Raw genomic sequence first — 18,170 nt, forward strand, 5'->3', positions numbered from 1 at the left:
TTCATATATCTAAGTCTAATCACAATCACAATACTCGTCAGGAAAAACAGTTTTATATATTTTGTCAAATGTCAGTCCTGTAGTTTTACATTGAGAGGACACAAAGCACAGTACTGTCAGATTTATTGACTGGTTTTAAAGACAAAGGCGTTGTCAGGGCGCATTGTTCATCACGATACATATTCCTTATTGTACATTTCATATTTATAATGTGAAAATATCCCAAGGTTAAAGTGCTCCTGATGGTGTAGACTACTCCTGACATCACACTTCCATAACTGTTACCTAGCAGGATGGATCTACGATAAGAACTATTATAATAGTCGAGAAGTTTTTAGCTCAGTGTTGCTCTGGATGGAGCTGTAATTATAGCTCCATGCAGAGCAAGAATGAGCCTAAACTTCTGTAATGTAAGAAAACATCTTTATTTTGTTAGAATCATGTTTAAAGTCTCAGAAAAATGTGTTTCTTGTTTAAATTAAGCCGGACGTTTGGACAGAATTCTCAGTGTGTGACACCATCAGTGTCAGAGGGATATTTTCTACAAGTTTCATCTTTTCTTTACAAACTGCTTCTTGATTTGTGTAAAAGTATAACTTTTATTTAAAGGTTTTATCTTCCAAATTCAGGACAGGCATCATAACCTGTCAGACAAACTGTAAATCCAAGTGGAACGACTGCAGGGCAACAGAGCAAACTCCACAAAACACACTTCAGTTTATTACTGCACAATACCCGTGATACTTCAGTTTGAACTAAAACTTTAAATACTACAGTACTAGTACTACAGTGTGCAAACATTACTGCAAAAAAGACCAACAATACAGACTTCATTAAAAACACCAGAGCCACTGCCAGTGATTAATATAGAACAGACACTTAAAGAGGGATTATTTTACTTCTATGGGGTATTAAAGAGGGGGTATTTGACTTTTACTGTACACTAATATTATTGAAATACTTTTGTTAAAATTTTTAATCAAAATAAAGGTAAAAATAAAGAGAGATGAGACAAAGTTGAGACGTTTCCGTGGTGCTCATCTGGACACTCAGGGTTTAAATCATCAGGGTTTAAATCAGTCTATTCTGCTTGTGTGCCTCTTTAGTTATAATCTCTGACACCTGTGGATCATTCTGTCATAATTTACAAATTTTTAAATCACAATATTCAAAAAAAAAAATTAAAAAAAATATCTAAAACGACTTAATAAAAGAAACAAGACCGCTGGCTTCCACGTTAGAAAACTGCGGTGCCCAGTGGGAGCTGACGTCAACGTAAACATCATCACAACAAAACGCCGGCAACACACACAGGGACAAACTCCATCTGCTGTTTGTATGATTGTTTAAATGTGTGGCGTTAGCTGCACATTTCACTGCTCTAAATCATTCATGTGTTTGTGATCAGTGCCAGACAAGTTTATCAAAATGAATTTATCAAAAAAAGTCAATTTCAGTTAATTGAAGCAGAAAGCATAATAACTCAAGCTCGCATGACTGACACAGATTCAGCAGATGACTCAAACTGGGGCGTGGCAAGTAAAGAGGGACCACAGCTAAAACGTCTCTACTTTGAAGGCTTCTAAAGATTATACACATGTAGACAAAATAGTTGGTATCCTTCAGTTAATGAAAGAAAAACTCACAATGGTCACAGAAATAACTTGAATCTGACAAAAGTAATAGTAAATAAAAAATCTATGAAATTTAACTAATGAAACTCAGACATTGCTCTTCAACCATGCTTTAACAGAATTATATATAAAAAAAAAAAAAAAAAACAACTCATGAAACAGGCCTGGACAAAAATGATGGTACCCTTAAATTAATATTTTGTTGCACAACCTTTTGAGGCAATCACTGAAATCAAACAATTCCCGTCACTGTCAATGAGACTTCTGCACCTCTCAGCGGATATTTTGGCCCACTCCTCATGAGCAAACTGCTCTAGTTGTCTCAGGTTTGAAGGCTGCCTTTTCCAGACGGCATGTTTCCAAAGATTCTCAATAGGATTTAGGTCAGGGCTCATAGAAGACCACTTTAGAATAGTCCAATGTTTTCCTCTTAGCCATTCTTGGTGTTTTTAGCTGTGTGTTTTGGGTCATTGTTTTGTTGCAAAACCCATGACCTGTGACTGAGACCAAGCTTTCTTACTCTGGCAGCACATTTCTCTCTAGAATCCCTTGATAGTCTTGAGATTTCATTGTACCCTCCACAAATTCAAGATGCCCTATGCCAGATGCAGCAAAACAGCCCCAGAAGATCACACAGCCTCCTCCATGTTTCACAGTAGGGACAGTGTTCTTTTCTTGATGTACTTCATTTTTCTCTCTGTGAACAGAGCTGGCAAAATGTTCCATTTTTGTCTCATCTGTTCATAAGACATTCTCACAGAAGCCTTGTGGCTTGTCAACATGTAGTTTGGCAAATTTCAATCTGGCTTTTTATGATTTGTTTTCAATGGTGTCCTCCTTGGTCGTCTACCATTAAGTCCATTTTGGCTCAAACAACGACAGATGGTGCGATCTGACACTGATGTTCCTTGATCTTGAAGTTCACCTTTAATCTCTTCAGAAGTTTTTCTTCTTTTGTTACCATTCGTATTATCCGTCTCTTTGATTTCTCATCAATTTTCCTCCTGCGGCCATGTCCAGGGAGGTTGGCTACAGTCCCATGGATCGTAAATTTCTGAATAATATGTGTAACTATAGTCACAGCAACATCAAGCTGCTTGGAGATGGTCTTATAGCCTTTACCTTTAACGTGCTTGTCTATTCTTTCTAATCTCCTGAGACAACTCCTTTGCTTCCTCTGGTCCATGTTGAGTGAGTAGACACCTGTGATGCTAATTAATGGACACACCTTAACATGTCCCTTTGGTCACATTCTTTTCATTCTTTTCTAGGGGTTCCATAATTTTTGTCCAGGCCTGTTTCATGAGTTTATTTTTTTAAATAATTCTGTTGAAGCCTGGTTGAAAAGCAATGTCTGAGTTTCATTGGTTAAATTTCAGAGAATTTTTTATTTATTTATTATTACTTTTGTCAGATTCAAGTTATTTCTGTGACCATTGTGAGTTTTTCTTTCATTAACCGAAGGATACCAACAATTTTGTCTACATGTGTATATTTAACCCATGAAGTACAAGTTATAAAAATGTGAAATTTGCATTTGTATTTTAAATTATTTGATCTTTTTTTTTGTAATTTTTGTTTGTAGAGTACAGATAGTGACTTGCACTTATGAAAGGGGACAGGTGAGGGGACAGGTAAGTTGTTATGGTAGCAGATGCAGGTAAAGCAGTGCCATAAGTGCAGACAGGAGCAGGGACAGGTGCATGGACAGGTGCAGCGCTGCGCTGGACAAATTCCCTTCAGAGTCCATGAAGCCAGACGTGTCTGAGCCGGTGCGGCCGCTGATCCAGGTTTGGTAGCGGGACACTTGAGTGTAGACGCCCGGGAACTGCGGCAAACCGCACCCGATGCCGAAACTGACCACGCCCATCAGCACCCACGACCCGTTCATTTTCAACACCAATGGACCGCCCGAGTCTCCCTGAGGACGCAAGAGGCACTTGTCACTGTGTGGACAGGGGCACTTCCCCTGTCACTGTGTGTGGACCATAGACTGTATAAAGAAGTGTTCAGCTCCAAATGAAGCCCATCAAGGCTAGCAGTTATAGCGGCTAATCTGGAGCACAGTTCTATATTTGGAATTCCGACCACGAATATTATAGCATCCAAAGAGCCAATCAGGAACGAGGCTGTTGAAGGTAACACCCCTTCTCGCCCTCACCGCTAGTTTGGCAGGGAGTGGGCACTTAGCAATGGTGTCAATCAAACCTGTTGCTAACACTATTAGGAGCAGCCTCCAGAAAAGAAGGAGCCTGATTTGTCTGTTATTAATGTTTATATCTTGATTTTGGGACAAAATTATGAAATAAAAACTCCAGAGAGAGAGGGACTACAATTTTTCAATAGAAAGTAAATCGGGCCGAGTCGATGGAGCCGGAAGCGCACTCATCATCACTTCCTGCACTGACCTGTGCTAGCGGCGGCGAGCTGGTTAACTATGTCCATTTATGTATACAGTCTATGGTGTGAACAGAGACACTTGACAGGTGTGTGACAGGTGCAGACAGGGGCTCACCTGGCAGGAGTCCTTCCCCGCTCGTCCCGCACACAGCATGTTGTTGGTGATGTCCACGTTGGTGTAGCTGACGTCACACACGAGCCGAGACACAACCGGCACATTGACCTCCTGCAGACGCTGAGGGAATGGAAGATCCTCTGCACACAGAAAGAATCTCGTTTGAACCAGGTCTGAACCAGGACTAAACCAGGTCTGAACCAGGATTGAACCAGGTCTGAACCAGGTCGGAACTAGGACTAAACCAGGTCTGAACCAGGATTGAACCAGGTCGGAACCAGGTCGGAACTAGGACTAAACCAGGTCTGAACCAGGATTAAACCAGGTCTGAACCAGGATTAAACCAGGTCTGAACCAGAATTGAACCAGGTCTGAACCAGGTCGGAACTAGGACTAAACCAGGTCTGAACCAGGATTAAACCAGGTCTGAACCAGGATTAAACCAGGTCTGAACCAGGATTGAACCAGGTCTGAACCAGGTCGGAACTAGGACTAAACCAGGTCTGAACCAGGATTAAACCAGGTCTGAACCAGGATTAAACCAGGTCTGAACCAGGATTGAACCAGGTCTGAACCAGGTCGGAACTAGGACTAAACCAGGTCTGAACCAGGATTAAACCAGGTCTGAACCAGGATTGAACCAGGTCTGAACCAGGTCGGAACTAGGACTAAACCAGGTCTGAACCAGGATTAAACCAGGTCTGAACCAGGACTAAACCAGGTCTGAACCAGGATTGAACCAGGTCTGAACCAGGTTGGAACTAGGAGGACTAAACCAGGTCTGAACCAGGATTGAACCAGGTCTGTACCAGGTCGGAACTAGGACTAAACCAGGTCTGAACCAGGATTAAACCAGGTCTGAACCAGGATTGAACCAGGTCAGAACCAGGTCGGAACTAAGATTAAACCAGGTCTGAACCAGGACTAAACCAGGTCTGAACCAGGATTGAACCAGGTCTGAACCAGGTCGGAACTAGGACTAAACCAGGTCTAAACCAGGTCTAATCCAGGTCTAAACCAGGTCTGAACCAGGTTTGAACCAGGTCTGAACCAGGTCTGAACCAGATCGGAACAAGGACTAAACCAGGTGTGAACCAATTCTGGACCAGGTCTGAACCAGGACTAAACTAGGTCCCAACCAGGTCTGAACCATGTTTGAACCAGGTCCGAACCAGCTCTGAACTAGGACTAAACCAGGTCTGAACCAAGACTAAACCAGGTTTGAACCAGGACTAAACCAGGTTTGAACCAGGACTAAACCAGGTCTAAACCAGGATTATACCAGGTCTAAACCAGGACCAAACGAGGTCTAAACCAGGTCCAAACCAGGTTTAAACCAGGTCTAAACCAGGTCTAAACCAGGTTGAAACAGGACTAAACTAGAACTAAACCAGGTCTACCCCCCACTCACGTCCAGAGTTGATGGTCCCCCAGCCGGTGACCCAGACATTGGTCCCGGCACTGGGTGCGTTGCCGGTGCCGGCGAGGCAGACAGGGCGGATGTAGCTGTCGAAGGAGACGGAGCGTGACAGCTTCAGGAGGCAGATGTCGTTGTCGTTGGTGTCTTCGTCGTAACTCGGGTGACAAATGATCCGTGTCACCGTTCGCGTCACCTCGTTAGGGTTCGACAGCTGCTGCGTGTCCCGGCCCAAGGCCACGGTCAGGCCACCAGTGTTGGTGCTGAGGAGAGACCAGCAAAAGAGTCAGATGCCCTCACACAACCAGCCCTGGACCACAAACCCCAAGATACTGGTACTGAGGAGAGAACAGAAAGACTAAGAATAAAGCAGGTCCAAACCAGAACAAAACCAGAACTACACTGGAGCTGAACCAGGACTAAACCGGGACTAAATCAGGACTAAACAAGGACTCAACCAGGACTAACCCAGGACTAAATCAGGACCAAACCAGGTCTAACCCAGGACTAAACCAGAACTAAACCACGTCTAATCCAGGACAAAACCAGATCTACACTAGAACTAAACCAGGACTAAACCAAGACAAAACCAGGTCTAACCCAGGAACAAACCAGAACTAAACCAGGTCTAACCCAGGACTAAACCAGAACTACATTAGAACTAAACCAGGACTAAATCAGGACTAAACCGGGACTAAACCAGGATTAAAACAGACCTAACTAAACTAGAACTAGGACTAAACCAGGTCTAATGTAGGTCATCTTAGCCTCTTCCACAACCAAGCCTGAAGTACTGATGTTGAGGAGGAAAGAGAAATAGTGCCAGATGCCCTCCCACATTATATCTGAACAGAGGATGTGATAAAACCCAGTTCAGATGTTCTTAATGTTTCCTTTTATTATTTTGTAAATGTTATATTCACCCAAAACAACATATTAACATGTTTTATAAGTTTGCATTAGTACATGGGAGGAAGAAAAAAAATGTACAGAATACCTCCTCTTTAAACAAAGTCACTTCAAATGGGGCCCCGGGGCCAGTGATGGAGGGGCCGATCTTTGTACCTCTGTTCTAATGTGATGAAATGTTCCACAGTGAGGCTTTAACCCTGTTCTGATGTGACGAAATGTTCCTCACTGGGGCTTTAACCTTGTTCTTCTGTGGTGAAATGTTCCACAGTGGGGTTTTTGTTCTTCTGTGGTGTACAGTGCAGACGTGTGAAGTTAACATTTGTTGCCTCATTTAAACTGACCTGGAGAAGCAGTGAGCCGCCGTCAGGACCCACTGGTCGTTTATGAGAGAACCTCCACAGAAGTGAGACCCGAATCTGAAAACAGACCAGAACTGAACAAGGACTAAACCAGGACTGAACCAGGGCTAAACTCCTGACTGAATCAGTGCTAAAACAAGACAAAATCAGAACTAAACCAGGACTAAACAATATCTGGACCAGGACTGTACCTCAGCAGTGAGCACTGCCATGGCCATGATCCGGGTATTGCATCTTCTCCACCAACGATCTTTGTCTTTGCGTTCAGAGGAGCAGAGCCACAAACTGAAACAGAGAAAACCAGATCTAAAACAGGTCTAAATTAAGTCTAATCCAGGACTGAACCAGGTCTAAAGCAGGTCTAAACCAAGTCTAAACTAGGACTAAATCAGGACTGAACCAGGTCAGATTCAAATGATCCAAATCTGTGTTATTCTAGGGAAATGTCACAGAACCAACACAGATCTCAGCATCACGGAACATTCAAATCCACAGGACCTGGACTAAACTAGGACTAAACCAGGACTAAACCAGGACTAAACCAGGACTAAACCAGGACTAAACCAGGACTAAACCAGAACCAGGACTAAGCCACGACCAAACCAGAACAGGAACAAACTGTCATATCTTAAAGGTCCATATTGGGCTGTTTTCTGATGTGTTCTACTTCTTCATTGGGGATCTGTTGTTCAACTAAATAAACGTTTAGCAGAGGGACTGTCACCGGGTCAGAGGGACTGTCACAGGGTCAGAGGGACTGTCACCAGGTCAGAGGGACTGTCACCGGGTCAGAGGGACTCTCACCAGGTCAGAAGCAGAGAAACACACAAACCTCTCAAACGCATTTTGACCTTTGAGTCTGTGATGTTTCTGGAAAAACAGCAAAATGTAAAAAATGAACTCACCGTCGGGCTGTCCACTGGCTCCTGAAACACAGACACAAACGGGTCAAATATAAAACACACAACAATCATCTGCACCACCACCTTACAACAAAAGGTCCCATCATGACAGCTGTAATGTCGAATCAGCCCAAATGTTGATCCAGAACACACATCTTAAATATTTTCTGAAGATGTGAACCTGGATCTGCCTGAGTTTAGGTGGATTAGCCAATCAGGGAGAGGCATGATCTATCTGTATCAAAACAAAATGTACTCCCCACCTTGTTTATGAGGAAAAACATGTAATTTTAAATAAATGTGGCGTGTCATCGTGGTTCTCATGCCACAGTCTGTGCTCTACCTACTGTTTGCTTGTTCTGCCTGTGCTGCTCTATAAAAACAAGACTGCACTTAGAGGAAATGTTTTACACCGAAAACCAAGATCTAAAACCGGTCTATCTGCTTTGAACGAAAGCCGCTTTTGTCCCTATGAAATAAAATTATTCTCCATCAATGAAACTACATGACAACAATCTAACCCACAACCTCACAATAACCAGGCTCCCACAATAAAACTATTCTCTGTCAATGAAAGACGCCACAAGAATCTAACCCACAACCTCACCATAACCACTCTCCCACACTCACACAGGGAGGACACGCACTCTTGTATCAGCGATCAACGAGGGAGGAGAAGGATAACCACTCTGCCACAGTGAGCCTGGCCTCAGCGGACCCACCTGTGCACCTCATTTGCATATGTGACAAGTGCATACACAGGTGAATGCCCCCTGCCCCTCTCTGTGCTGTGGGAGTATGACCGAATGTCTCCCCCAGCCACTAACCCCTGGTCCCTCACTCACTCCACAGCCCTTGACCCCTGACCCCTCACCCACTCCACAGCCCTGACCTCTTTATAAGACTCATTCGCAGAGAGACTTGGAAACACAACAGCATTCAGGTCATGTCACTCTGGCTCTGAGTGGAAAAGGAGGGCGGGGCCTTACACACCTGTACATGCTCAGGTATGCTTTACATGGAGTTTATTTGAGTTAATGTGAGAATATTTCCTCTGCATCTGCCCCACCTGTCATTTCCAGGAGCACCTACAGCTGGAGGTAGTGTTCTCACGGTACAAACATTTCAAACTGGATTTCGATGCTAAGGAATAGACTCGATACCAATCCCCATACCATGATGATAATAAAACACTTTCTTTAGACAACAGAATGTGACTCAACATTAAATGGTAGCGCTTTCTTTTATATTCCCATGTGGCCTTATATCTGTGTAAGATCATTCTAAAGATATTCAGGAAAGGTTTATTTCTATCACTGGAAATTTTTTTGTATCGATACCTGTGAACAATGAGGATCTAGTTTTGATACTAGTTTAAATATCAATTAGTGTCTGAACCAGGTCTAAATCAGTACTAAACCAGGACTAAACCAGGTCTAAATAAATAGTCTGACACGATTATTGTAGTGTTAAATTTCACAGATTTGCATGGACATGTCTAACCAGTACACTTGGAAAAACATCCAGAGTATTTACATGGGAAAAAAGTACTGCACAAATCTGCAGAATTCATCCAAATCTAAAACCCCACGATGAGGCGCAGGGATGAGGCCAGAGACCAGATCAGACCAGACCAGAGTTTTTTGGTGATAAAATGTTTTGTAACTCAGTGTTTCATTCATTTATTTTATTTTTTAAAGCTGCACGAGGTAACTTTTCTGTTGGACGTCCACCACCTGCTAGTCTCCGTGGAGATGGTATTGCTTTGCCTGGAATGCTCCACAGTATGGCATTACAAGTGTCTTTGGTGATAAAAATGACTTGAAAAACATGCATTCTTATTGTAAGCAGGGTCGCCTTCCCACAGATTTACCTTTTTGCTGTTTGTAACGTGGCCTGGTGGCATCACATCAGCAGTTATTAAACCTGTTGCTAACGTTAGTGGGAGGGGGAGGGGGGGCGACCTCGGGGATCGAAGGCACCCTGTCCGTTATTTATGTTGGTATCTTGATTTACGGATAAAATACTGAAATAAAAACCCCAAGTAATGGTCTGTTGTAGTGGCCCTAAGCTGCATGGAGGCTAGCTGCCACGTTCCAAACAGGAAGTGAGCATGGGCACGCTTCTGACTCCATTCACTTTACATTGAAAAACTGTGGTCCCTCTCTCTGTAACTGCTGCTGTCAGACTCGACATTTCGGTCTTAAAATGTTCGTATTAACCCGCGCTACATGATCTTGGGATTTTTATTTCACTACTGTGTTTGTAAATCAACATATGAACATTAATAACAGACAAATCAGCCGCCTTCTCTCCTCAAGGTCCGTCGTTCCCACTAGCGATAGCAACAGGTTTGAATAACAGCGTTCCTAAGTGTTCGCTCCCTGCTAAAACAGCGGTGCGGGGGGAAGGGGCATCACCTTCAACACCCTCGCTCCTGATTGGCTCTTTGGTTGCTATAATACGCGCAGTCGAAATTCCAAATACGGAAGTGGGCTCCAGATTAGCCGCTATAACCGCTAGCCTCGATGAACTTCATTTGGAGCTGAGCGCTGTGAGTTATGTCTCATACTCCTTCAGTTCATTTACCCACAATACCGGTGATTTGTTTTAGAGTTGGACTCAACAGCACACAAAACTGTTTTAACTGTAAATGTGAAAATACTGAAACGAAATTCTAATTTGTCAAACTGAACTCAACAGATTAAAAAACCTCAGATAAATGAAGCAAAGACGAACCAATGGAACACTATGTCTCACTGTAAGTGGACTTACCCCTCTCCATGAGAACCACAAGTGATCACGAGAACCACGAGTGATCACGAGAACCACGGGTGACCACCAGAACCATGAGAACCATGAGAACCACGAGTGATCATGAGAACCACGATTGACCACCAGAACCACGAGAACCATGAGAACCACGAGTTATCACGAGAACCACGAGTGACCACCAGAACCATGAGAACCACGAGAGCCATGAGAACCATGAGAACCATGAGAGCCACGAGAACCATGAGAACCACGAGAACCACGAGTGACCACGAGAACCACGAGATGATCATAAGGAAATGGCAGACTTTTTACAACAGTAGTCATATTTACGGCATCATAAAGTCATAACCCGAGAATATATGGACCAGACTGGAACTAAACCAGGACTAAATCAAGACTTAACCAGGTCTAAACCAGGACTGAACCAGGACTAAATCAGGACTAAACCAGGACTAAACCAAAACTAAACCAGGACTACACTAGGACTGAACCAGGGCTAGACCAGGACTAAACCAGGACTAAACCAGGACTAAACCAGGACTAAACCAGGACTAAACCAGGACTAAACCAGGACTAAATCAGGACTAAATCAGGACTAAATCAGGACTAAATCAGGACTAAATCAGGACTATATCAGGATCAAACCAGGTTTAAACTGCCTATAACATTTTACTGTTTGATGCAAATAAAATATGAGATTATACTTTACCTGTGAGGAAGAGGAAGAGGGACAGAACCCCCCACAGACAGGTAGCCTGGTCCATGGTCCTGGTTTAGTCCTGGCAGAGTCCTAGATTAGTCCTGGTGTTGTCCTGGTTTGGTTCCGGTATAGAGCCAGTTTAGTGCTGGTATGACCCTGTACACATGCAGTAACCTCAGTGATGCCTCATACCTGTCAGACAGGTGCATGGGTCCCGCCCCCTGAGCCCTGGCCCCGCCCCTGTTCCCACTGCACCTTTATGTAGGCCCTGCCCCTCTCAGCTCCAGCCCCACCCCTGACCCCGCCCCCTGATATAGCCCATGTTTTTCCCACTCTGTTATTTAGTGTGTACACAAATATGTTTTGTGTTTAAGTTTCAGGAAAAAGAGGGAAGTAGAGAAGAGCGAGAGATGGGAGGGGGGAGAAGGACAGAGGGGGGGGGAGAGGGAGAGGGAGGGAAGGAGAGGAATAGAGAGGGAGGGGAGAGAGAGGGAAGGGAGGGAGGGAGAGGAACAAAGGGTGGGGAGAGAGAGGGAAGGAAGGGACAGAAAGAGAGGGGAGGAGAGAAGGGGAGAAGAGTGAGGGGGGAGGGAGAAGAAGAGAGTAGGGAGAGAGAGAGAGAGAGGAGAAAGGGGGAGGGGGGTCTAACTGTGCTGATACTTATATTTACATTTTTATTTTATTTATTTATTTATTTATAGTTTCTTGTGATCTCTAAAATTAGCAGCTCTGTGGTAGTTTTGCTTTGTAAAGGAGCTCCCCTCCTCAGGTACAGAGACACAAAGAGGTACAGAGACGAAGAAGTCTCTCTCTCTCTCACACACACACACACACACCCCCACACACACACACACACACACACACACACACACACACACACACACATTATTATTATTATTAATTTGTCCCGCCAAATTTGACAAAATTATATTAAAATAGGTAAGAGTAAACCTTGTTAAAAGTTTTTCTGCTGTGTTTATTTGACTTAATTATTAGTTTAATTAATGCATTTGGAAAACAACTTGTACAATGAGCCTTGTATATTCATGCTTTGCTACATATATATATATATAATGTAATATATATATATATATATATATATATATATATATATATATATATATATATAATATATATATATATATATATATATATATATATATATATATATATATATATATATATATATATATATATATATATATATATATATATATATACACATCCTGGCCCGGCCCCTCTGTCAAATTTTAGAATACACTGTGGCCCATGTTTCAGAAAGTTTTCCCGCCCCTGTCATAGACTGTATATATCAATGGACATAGCTAACCTGCTAGTGGCTGCTTTCCAAACAGGAATTGATCATGGATGCACTTCTGGCTCTTTCAGCTCCAGTTCACTTTCTATTGAAAAACTGTGGTTCCTCTCTCTGTAACTGTTGTTGTCAGACTCGTCATTTTGGTCTTTAATTGTCTGTATTAACCCGTACTACACGATCCTGGAGTTTTTATTTCACTATTGTGCCCATAAATCATCATTAATAACAATAAACCAATAAGGTGCCCTCTTTCCCCGAGATCTCACTCTCATTAGCATTAGCAACAGGTTTGATTGACAGCATTGTTACGTGCTCACTCCCTGCTAAGCCAGCTGTGAGGATGGAGGGGCATTACCTTCAACAGCCTCGCCCCTGATTGGCCCTTTGGTTGCTATGATACTGGCAGGTGGAATTCCAAATGTGGAAATGGGCTCAGATTAGCCGCTATAACTGCTAGCCTTGATGAGCTTTAATTGGGGCCGAACGCTGTGGGTGACGTCACACGCCCTTGTGCTGGGTTCAGACGCGGTGCCAAAATGGCCGCCTGTAGTTGGAGCCTCTTCATTTGAGGCAGAGGCTTGAAATTAACAAAGCTTTGTAAACCAGACCCCCCTGATGCCATGGTCTTAGTCCATGTGTTTATACGGCCTCTGGTTCTAAAAGGAGGCCCTGATTTATTGTTCTAATGATCTAAATCCAAACCAGAATCAGTTTTGTTACAGCTTTTGAGTTTAATTGACATGCTATGACGTGAGCGTAATTTCTCAGACTCACAGTTCTCGGACATTGTGATCTATAAATGAACCATGACTCAACAAATTTTGAGTCACATGATGTCGGCAGATCTGACCCGGGTTTGCATTGACCTACTTTTAATATTCACTTTACCCAAACAACCACAAGCTCCAAGTCCAAATGCAGTTTCAAAATAAAAAAACAAAAACAAAAAGGGGTTTTCTCTCAGTTTTAACTGCTGATTCAATTTTAAAATAGGGGAGTGTAGGAGGGCATCTGACATACAGGTTACAGGTCTGTGGGAGGGCATCTGACATACAGGTTACAGGTCTGTGGGAGGGCATCTGAAACATTTCTGGTTATGGGAGGGCATCTGACACATCTCTAGTTACATACGGACAGCGTCTGACATGTGGTTGGACCGGACTTGCAGATCTGGGAGCAGGTGAAGCGTGTGAGCTCCATTCCGCCTCTTGCTGGAATGTGGTCTGACTGTGGTTTTCCTACTGCCTCTGAACAAACACCAGAGAACGTGGAAGCGAGGGTTCAATTCCCAGAAGTGAACAACCCACTGCAGCTTTTATCAGAACTGAGTGGACCTGGTTTGAGGTTCAAGTCTGTGTAATTACTCATCACATTCTACAGGCCATTCACGTTTAACACAGCTCTAAGGGGCATGCAAGTTTATTTTCATAGCACAGTTTGTACACAAAGTAATTCAAAGTGCTTTACAGAATAAGAAAGACATTCAAATTCACAATAAATCAAACATTAACAGTAATCATAAAATGAACAATGAAAGAGAAGAGGCAGAATGAAAGCCTTTCAGTCATACGCACAGATAAACAGAACTGAGCCTGGATTTAAACACTGTCAAAGCAGAGGCCTGTCTCACATCTTCAGGAAGACTATTCCAGAAACCTGAAATGCTGATTCCCCATGTTTAGTCCTGGTTCAGTTCTGGTTCAGGCCTTGCTCGATCCAGTTTTGATCCTGGTTGAGTCCAGGTTCAGGTCTTGTTCAGTCCTGGTTTAGTCCTGTCTTATCTAATCATAGTTGATATAATAAACTATGATTAGATAAGACAGGACTAAACCAGTTATAGTTCATATATACACTGAGTATTCATTCATAGTATTTGAGAATTTGAATCAAATAGTTTCTGATTCTACCTGTTGAATCTGTTGACACGTATAATTCTGATGCCTCATTTCTGTCTTAAACACTCCTGTAAAAACCCCAAACCATGGAGCAGAGTCAGGTTAAAAACAGGAGCCAGACTTGAGGATCGCGCGCGCGCACACACACACACACACACACACACACACACACACACACACCCGCACACACGCACGCACGCACGCACCCCCCCCCCCCCCCATGCTATAGTACCATATCATCCAAACAGAGCACTCCGCTCTCAAAATGCTGGACTACTGGTGGATCCTATAGTGTCTAAAAGCACAATAGGAGGGACAACTTTCATTTACCAAGCTCCTGTGTTATGGAATCAGCTCCTGCCCATGTTAAAGAGGCTCACAATCTGTACATTTAAAACCAATCTTAAAATGTTCCTCTTTGAATTAGCTTATGGTCAGGCCAGCTAGATGCAGAAATAAACCCTGCAGTTTTAGTTAAGCTGCCTATGTTAGGGGAAGTATGGTAACCTGAGCCCTATCCTCTGTTGCCTCCTATTTTCCCTGTCAACAGCATTCACTACTCACTTCACCTGGAGTTAGTTCTTTGCTATTCACATGTTGTTCTATATCCCACTCCCCTCTGAGGAGTGTAACTGTTTCAGATGCCTGGCCATTGTCTGCCCAGTGATGACTGGACCCTAGATCGCCTCCTATGCCTTGATCCTTTTCTGTGGACCCAGACTCTCCCTTCCCTCACCAGGCACCAGACCATCCAGGGTCTGGTGCCTGGTGAGTGGGCTCTGGTCTTTAGTTGAGTGGGCTCTGGCCCCACAGACTGAACTCTATCTGCAAATAGATGGGCATTACTCCTGGACACATCTGCAGCCTGCCCGTGGGGCCGAGGAAGTGGATCTCTCCTTCACGGAGATTCTCCTCGAGGTTTCTCTTTTTCACACTTTTTTTAAATTTTTATTTTTTTTGAGTTTTTCCTTGCCGAGAATGAAGGTCTAAGGACAGGGGATGTTCTGGGACAGTTATCTATTTGCTTGTTTTCTGTTGATCAATTTGCTTGTCTGTTTCTGTGTCATTGTTGATTTTCTAACTTTGTTGTTAAATCCATGATCCTGGTTCAGTACTAAGAGGCAACTGCTATTGTGATTTTGGGCAGAACAAAGTGAATTAAATTTGAACACTACTAATACTAATTTTGGTTGCTCATCCACCTCCTGAGCTCAACATTAATCAAGCTCAGACTTAGATGAGCTCAGGAATAAACAAGCTCAGACTTAGACAAACTCAGGCTTGGACAGGTTCAGGACTAGATGAGCTCAGACTTAGACGAGCTCAGGCTTAAATGAGCCCAGGCTTAGACGAGCTCAGGACTAGACAAGGATTAGATTAGCTCAACCTTAGATGTGCTCAGGCTTGGATGAGCTCAGACTTAGACGAACCAGTCTGGCCGAATTATAACATAGATCAGAACATAATGTAAAATGGGCCCTTTCGGGACACAAGTCCTCAAGTGATCCATATAAAGATAACACACAAACACAGCAAGAAGTAATAATGACTTATCATTTGAAAAAGCATGTCTGTTACATTTAGGTGATCACGCTCATAGTGAGTTCATAATGTTTTTACTCTTGGTAGCATTGAGTTATAGAGGTATCTTTTATTCATCTTGATTTTTATGGCATCTTGCTATTGTCATGCTGATTTTACATGTACGATGACTAAGATAAAAACAAAGATTAGAGTTTATCTTATGACTCATTTGAGGAAGCTCTAAAATGCAGAACAGGAGTGGCCCAAAGTATCAATGAGTCCCAAACCAGTTATGTGCTTTTTAAAGTGAGTAGTAGGGGATCCATATTTAGATCACCATATTTCCTTTTATTGTTTTGAAATGCTATATTTGTCCAAAACAACATATTAACATGTTTTATAAGTTTCACTTTCATTTTTGACGCTCTGACTCTCCCCTCCCTTTGCTCTCTGTGCTAAGTCAGTCCCCCTTCAGAGCACAATCACAACACAATCAGCTGCATCCCACTATGGAACTACTGCACATCACATCAGGTTTATCAAGTTGTGGTGCACAGTTTTGTATCATGCTGTTGTATATTTATGGAGAGTTGTTGAGTGGGAGCATGGGTGACATAGGCTTGTGGGTGGAGCCTTGTACAGGTAAGTACTGCTAACTGGGAGGATTGCTACATTTCTCATGGATGAAATCTAAAACCTCTTCTGATCAAACCTTTGTTTTTGATCAGGGAATAACGTTAGAACATAGGAGAAAGATTAAAAAAATACAATTTTGCTGAATTTTGATATTTAGAGTAGGTTCTGACTCCCCAGTGTAGAACATATTAAACCTTAATAATTAATTTAAATTTAAAATTCCTCTTGCTCTATAATCCTCCTGGTAGATTCTCCTAATTCCGGACCAGGATCCTGGCTCATCTCGTCCACTGCACCTGTCAAGTTTAACCCAGAGACACTGAAGGATGGGTCAAATGCAGGTTTAACCCAGAGACACTGAAGGATGTGACAAATGCAGGTTTAACCCAGAGACACTGAAGGATGGGTCAAATGCAGGTTTAACCCAGAGACACTGAAGGATGGGTCAAATGCAGGTTTAACCCAGAGACACTGAAGGATGGGACAAATGCGGGTTTAACCCAGAGACACTGAAGGATGGGTCAAATGCGGGTTTAACCCAGAGACACTGAAGGATGGGACAAATGCAGGTTTAACCCAGAGACACTGAAGGATGGGTCAAATGCAGGTTTAACCCAGCGACACTGAAGGATGGGTCAAATGCAGGTTTAACCCAGCGACACTGAAGGATGGGTCAAATGCAGGTTTAACCCAGCGACACTGAAGGATGGGTCAAATGCAGGTTTAACCCAGAGACACTGAAGGATGGGTCAAATGCAGGTTTAACCCAGAGACACTGAAGGATGGGACAAATGCAGGTTTAACCCAGAGACACTGAAGGATGGGACAAATGCAGGTTTAACCCAGAGACACTGAAGGATGGGTCAAATGCAGGTTTAACCCAGAGACACTGAAGGATGGGTCAAATGCAGGTTTAACCCAGAGACACTGAAGGATGGGTCAAATGCAGGTTTAACCCAGAGACACTGAAGGATGGGTCAAATGCAGGTTTAACTCAGAGACACTGAAGGATGGGTCAAATGCAGGTTTAACCCAGAGACACTGAAGGATGGGTCAAATGCAGGTTTAACCCAGAGACACTGAAGGATGGGTCAGCACAGAAGGTTGTGTGCCAAAGGGCTGCTATAAAACACTGCACACTGAGGTCAGAGGTTATATAGTGATTTTATACAAACTCATCAAAACGTTCATGAGGGGCAAATTTCAACTGTTTATGCTCTGTTCCTTTGCGTAACCAGCCCTTTTTAGACCAGATGCCCTACCTCCAGCCTCACATTCAGCTCGGCAGTGATGATGTAATAATTTAGCCAGTATTTATATTGACAGGTGTGATTCACTTCCAATTCAATTCATTTTATTTTTGTAACGCCCAAAATCACAACAACATGTGTCTGGAAGGGCGTTCATGTTTTGGTTGATGGGGAAAACCGGAGTACCCGGAGGAAACCCATCCAGACACGGGGAGAAACATGAAAAACTCCACACAGAAAGGCCTGGGCGACCCGGGGATCGAACCAAACCTTATTGCTGTGAGGCATGAGCCACTCAGCCACCTACACATCTGAGATCTATGTATTTATCTA

General features: G+C 43.2%; 1 protein-coding gene across 1 annotated transcript; it reads right to left on the reverse strand.

The window, feature by feature from the left end:
- Positions 1 to 105: 105 nt before the first annotated feature.
- Positions 106 to 11,389, reverse strand: zgc:123295 (uncharacterized protein LOC641564 homolog). The gene is made up of 7 exons (XM_033970495.2): positions 11,224 to 11,389; positions 7,743 to 7,763; positions 7,029 to 7,122; positions 6,820 to 6,894; positions 5,561 to 5,829; positions 4,150 to 4,289; positions 106 to 3,555 (listed from the first exon to the last, which is right to left on the reverse strand). The coding sequence occupies exons 1-7, from the start codon at positions 11,276 to 11,278 to the stop codon at positions 3,277 to 3,279; spliced, it is 933 nt and encodes a 310-aa protein (XP_033826386.1). The 5' UTR covers positions 11,279 to 11,389; the 3' UTR covers positions 106 to 3,276.
- Positions 11,390 to 18,170: the final 6,781 nt, after the last annotated feature.

This window comes from Periophthalmus magnuspinnatus, chromosome 8, assembly GCF_009829125.3.
Source record: "Periophthalmus magnuspinnatus isolate fPerMag1 chromosome 8, fPerMag1.2.pri, whole genome shotgun sequence".
NCBI lineage: Eukaryota > Metazoa > Chordata > Actinopteri > Gobiiformes > Gobiidae > Periophthalmus > Periophthalmus magnuspinnatus.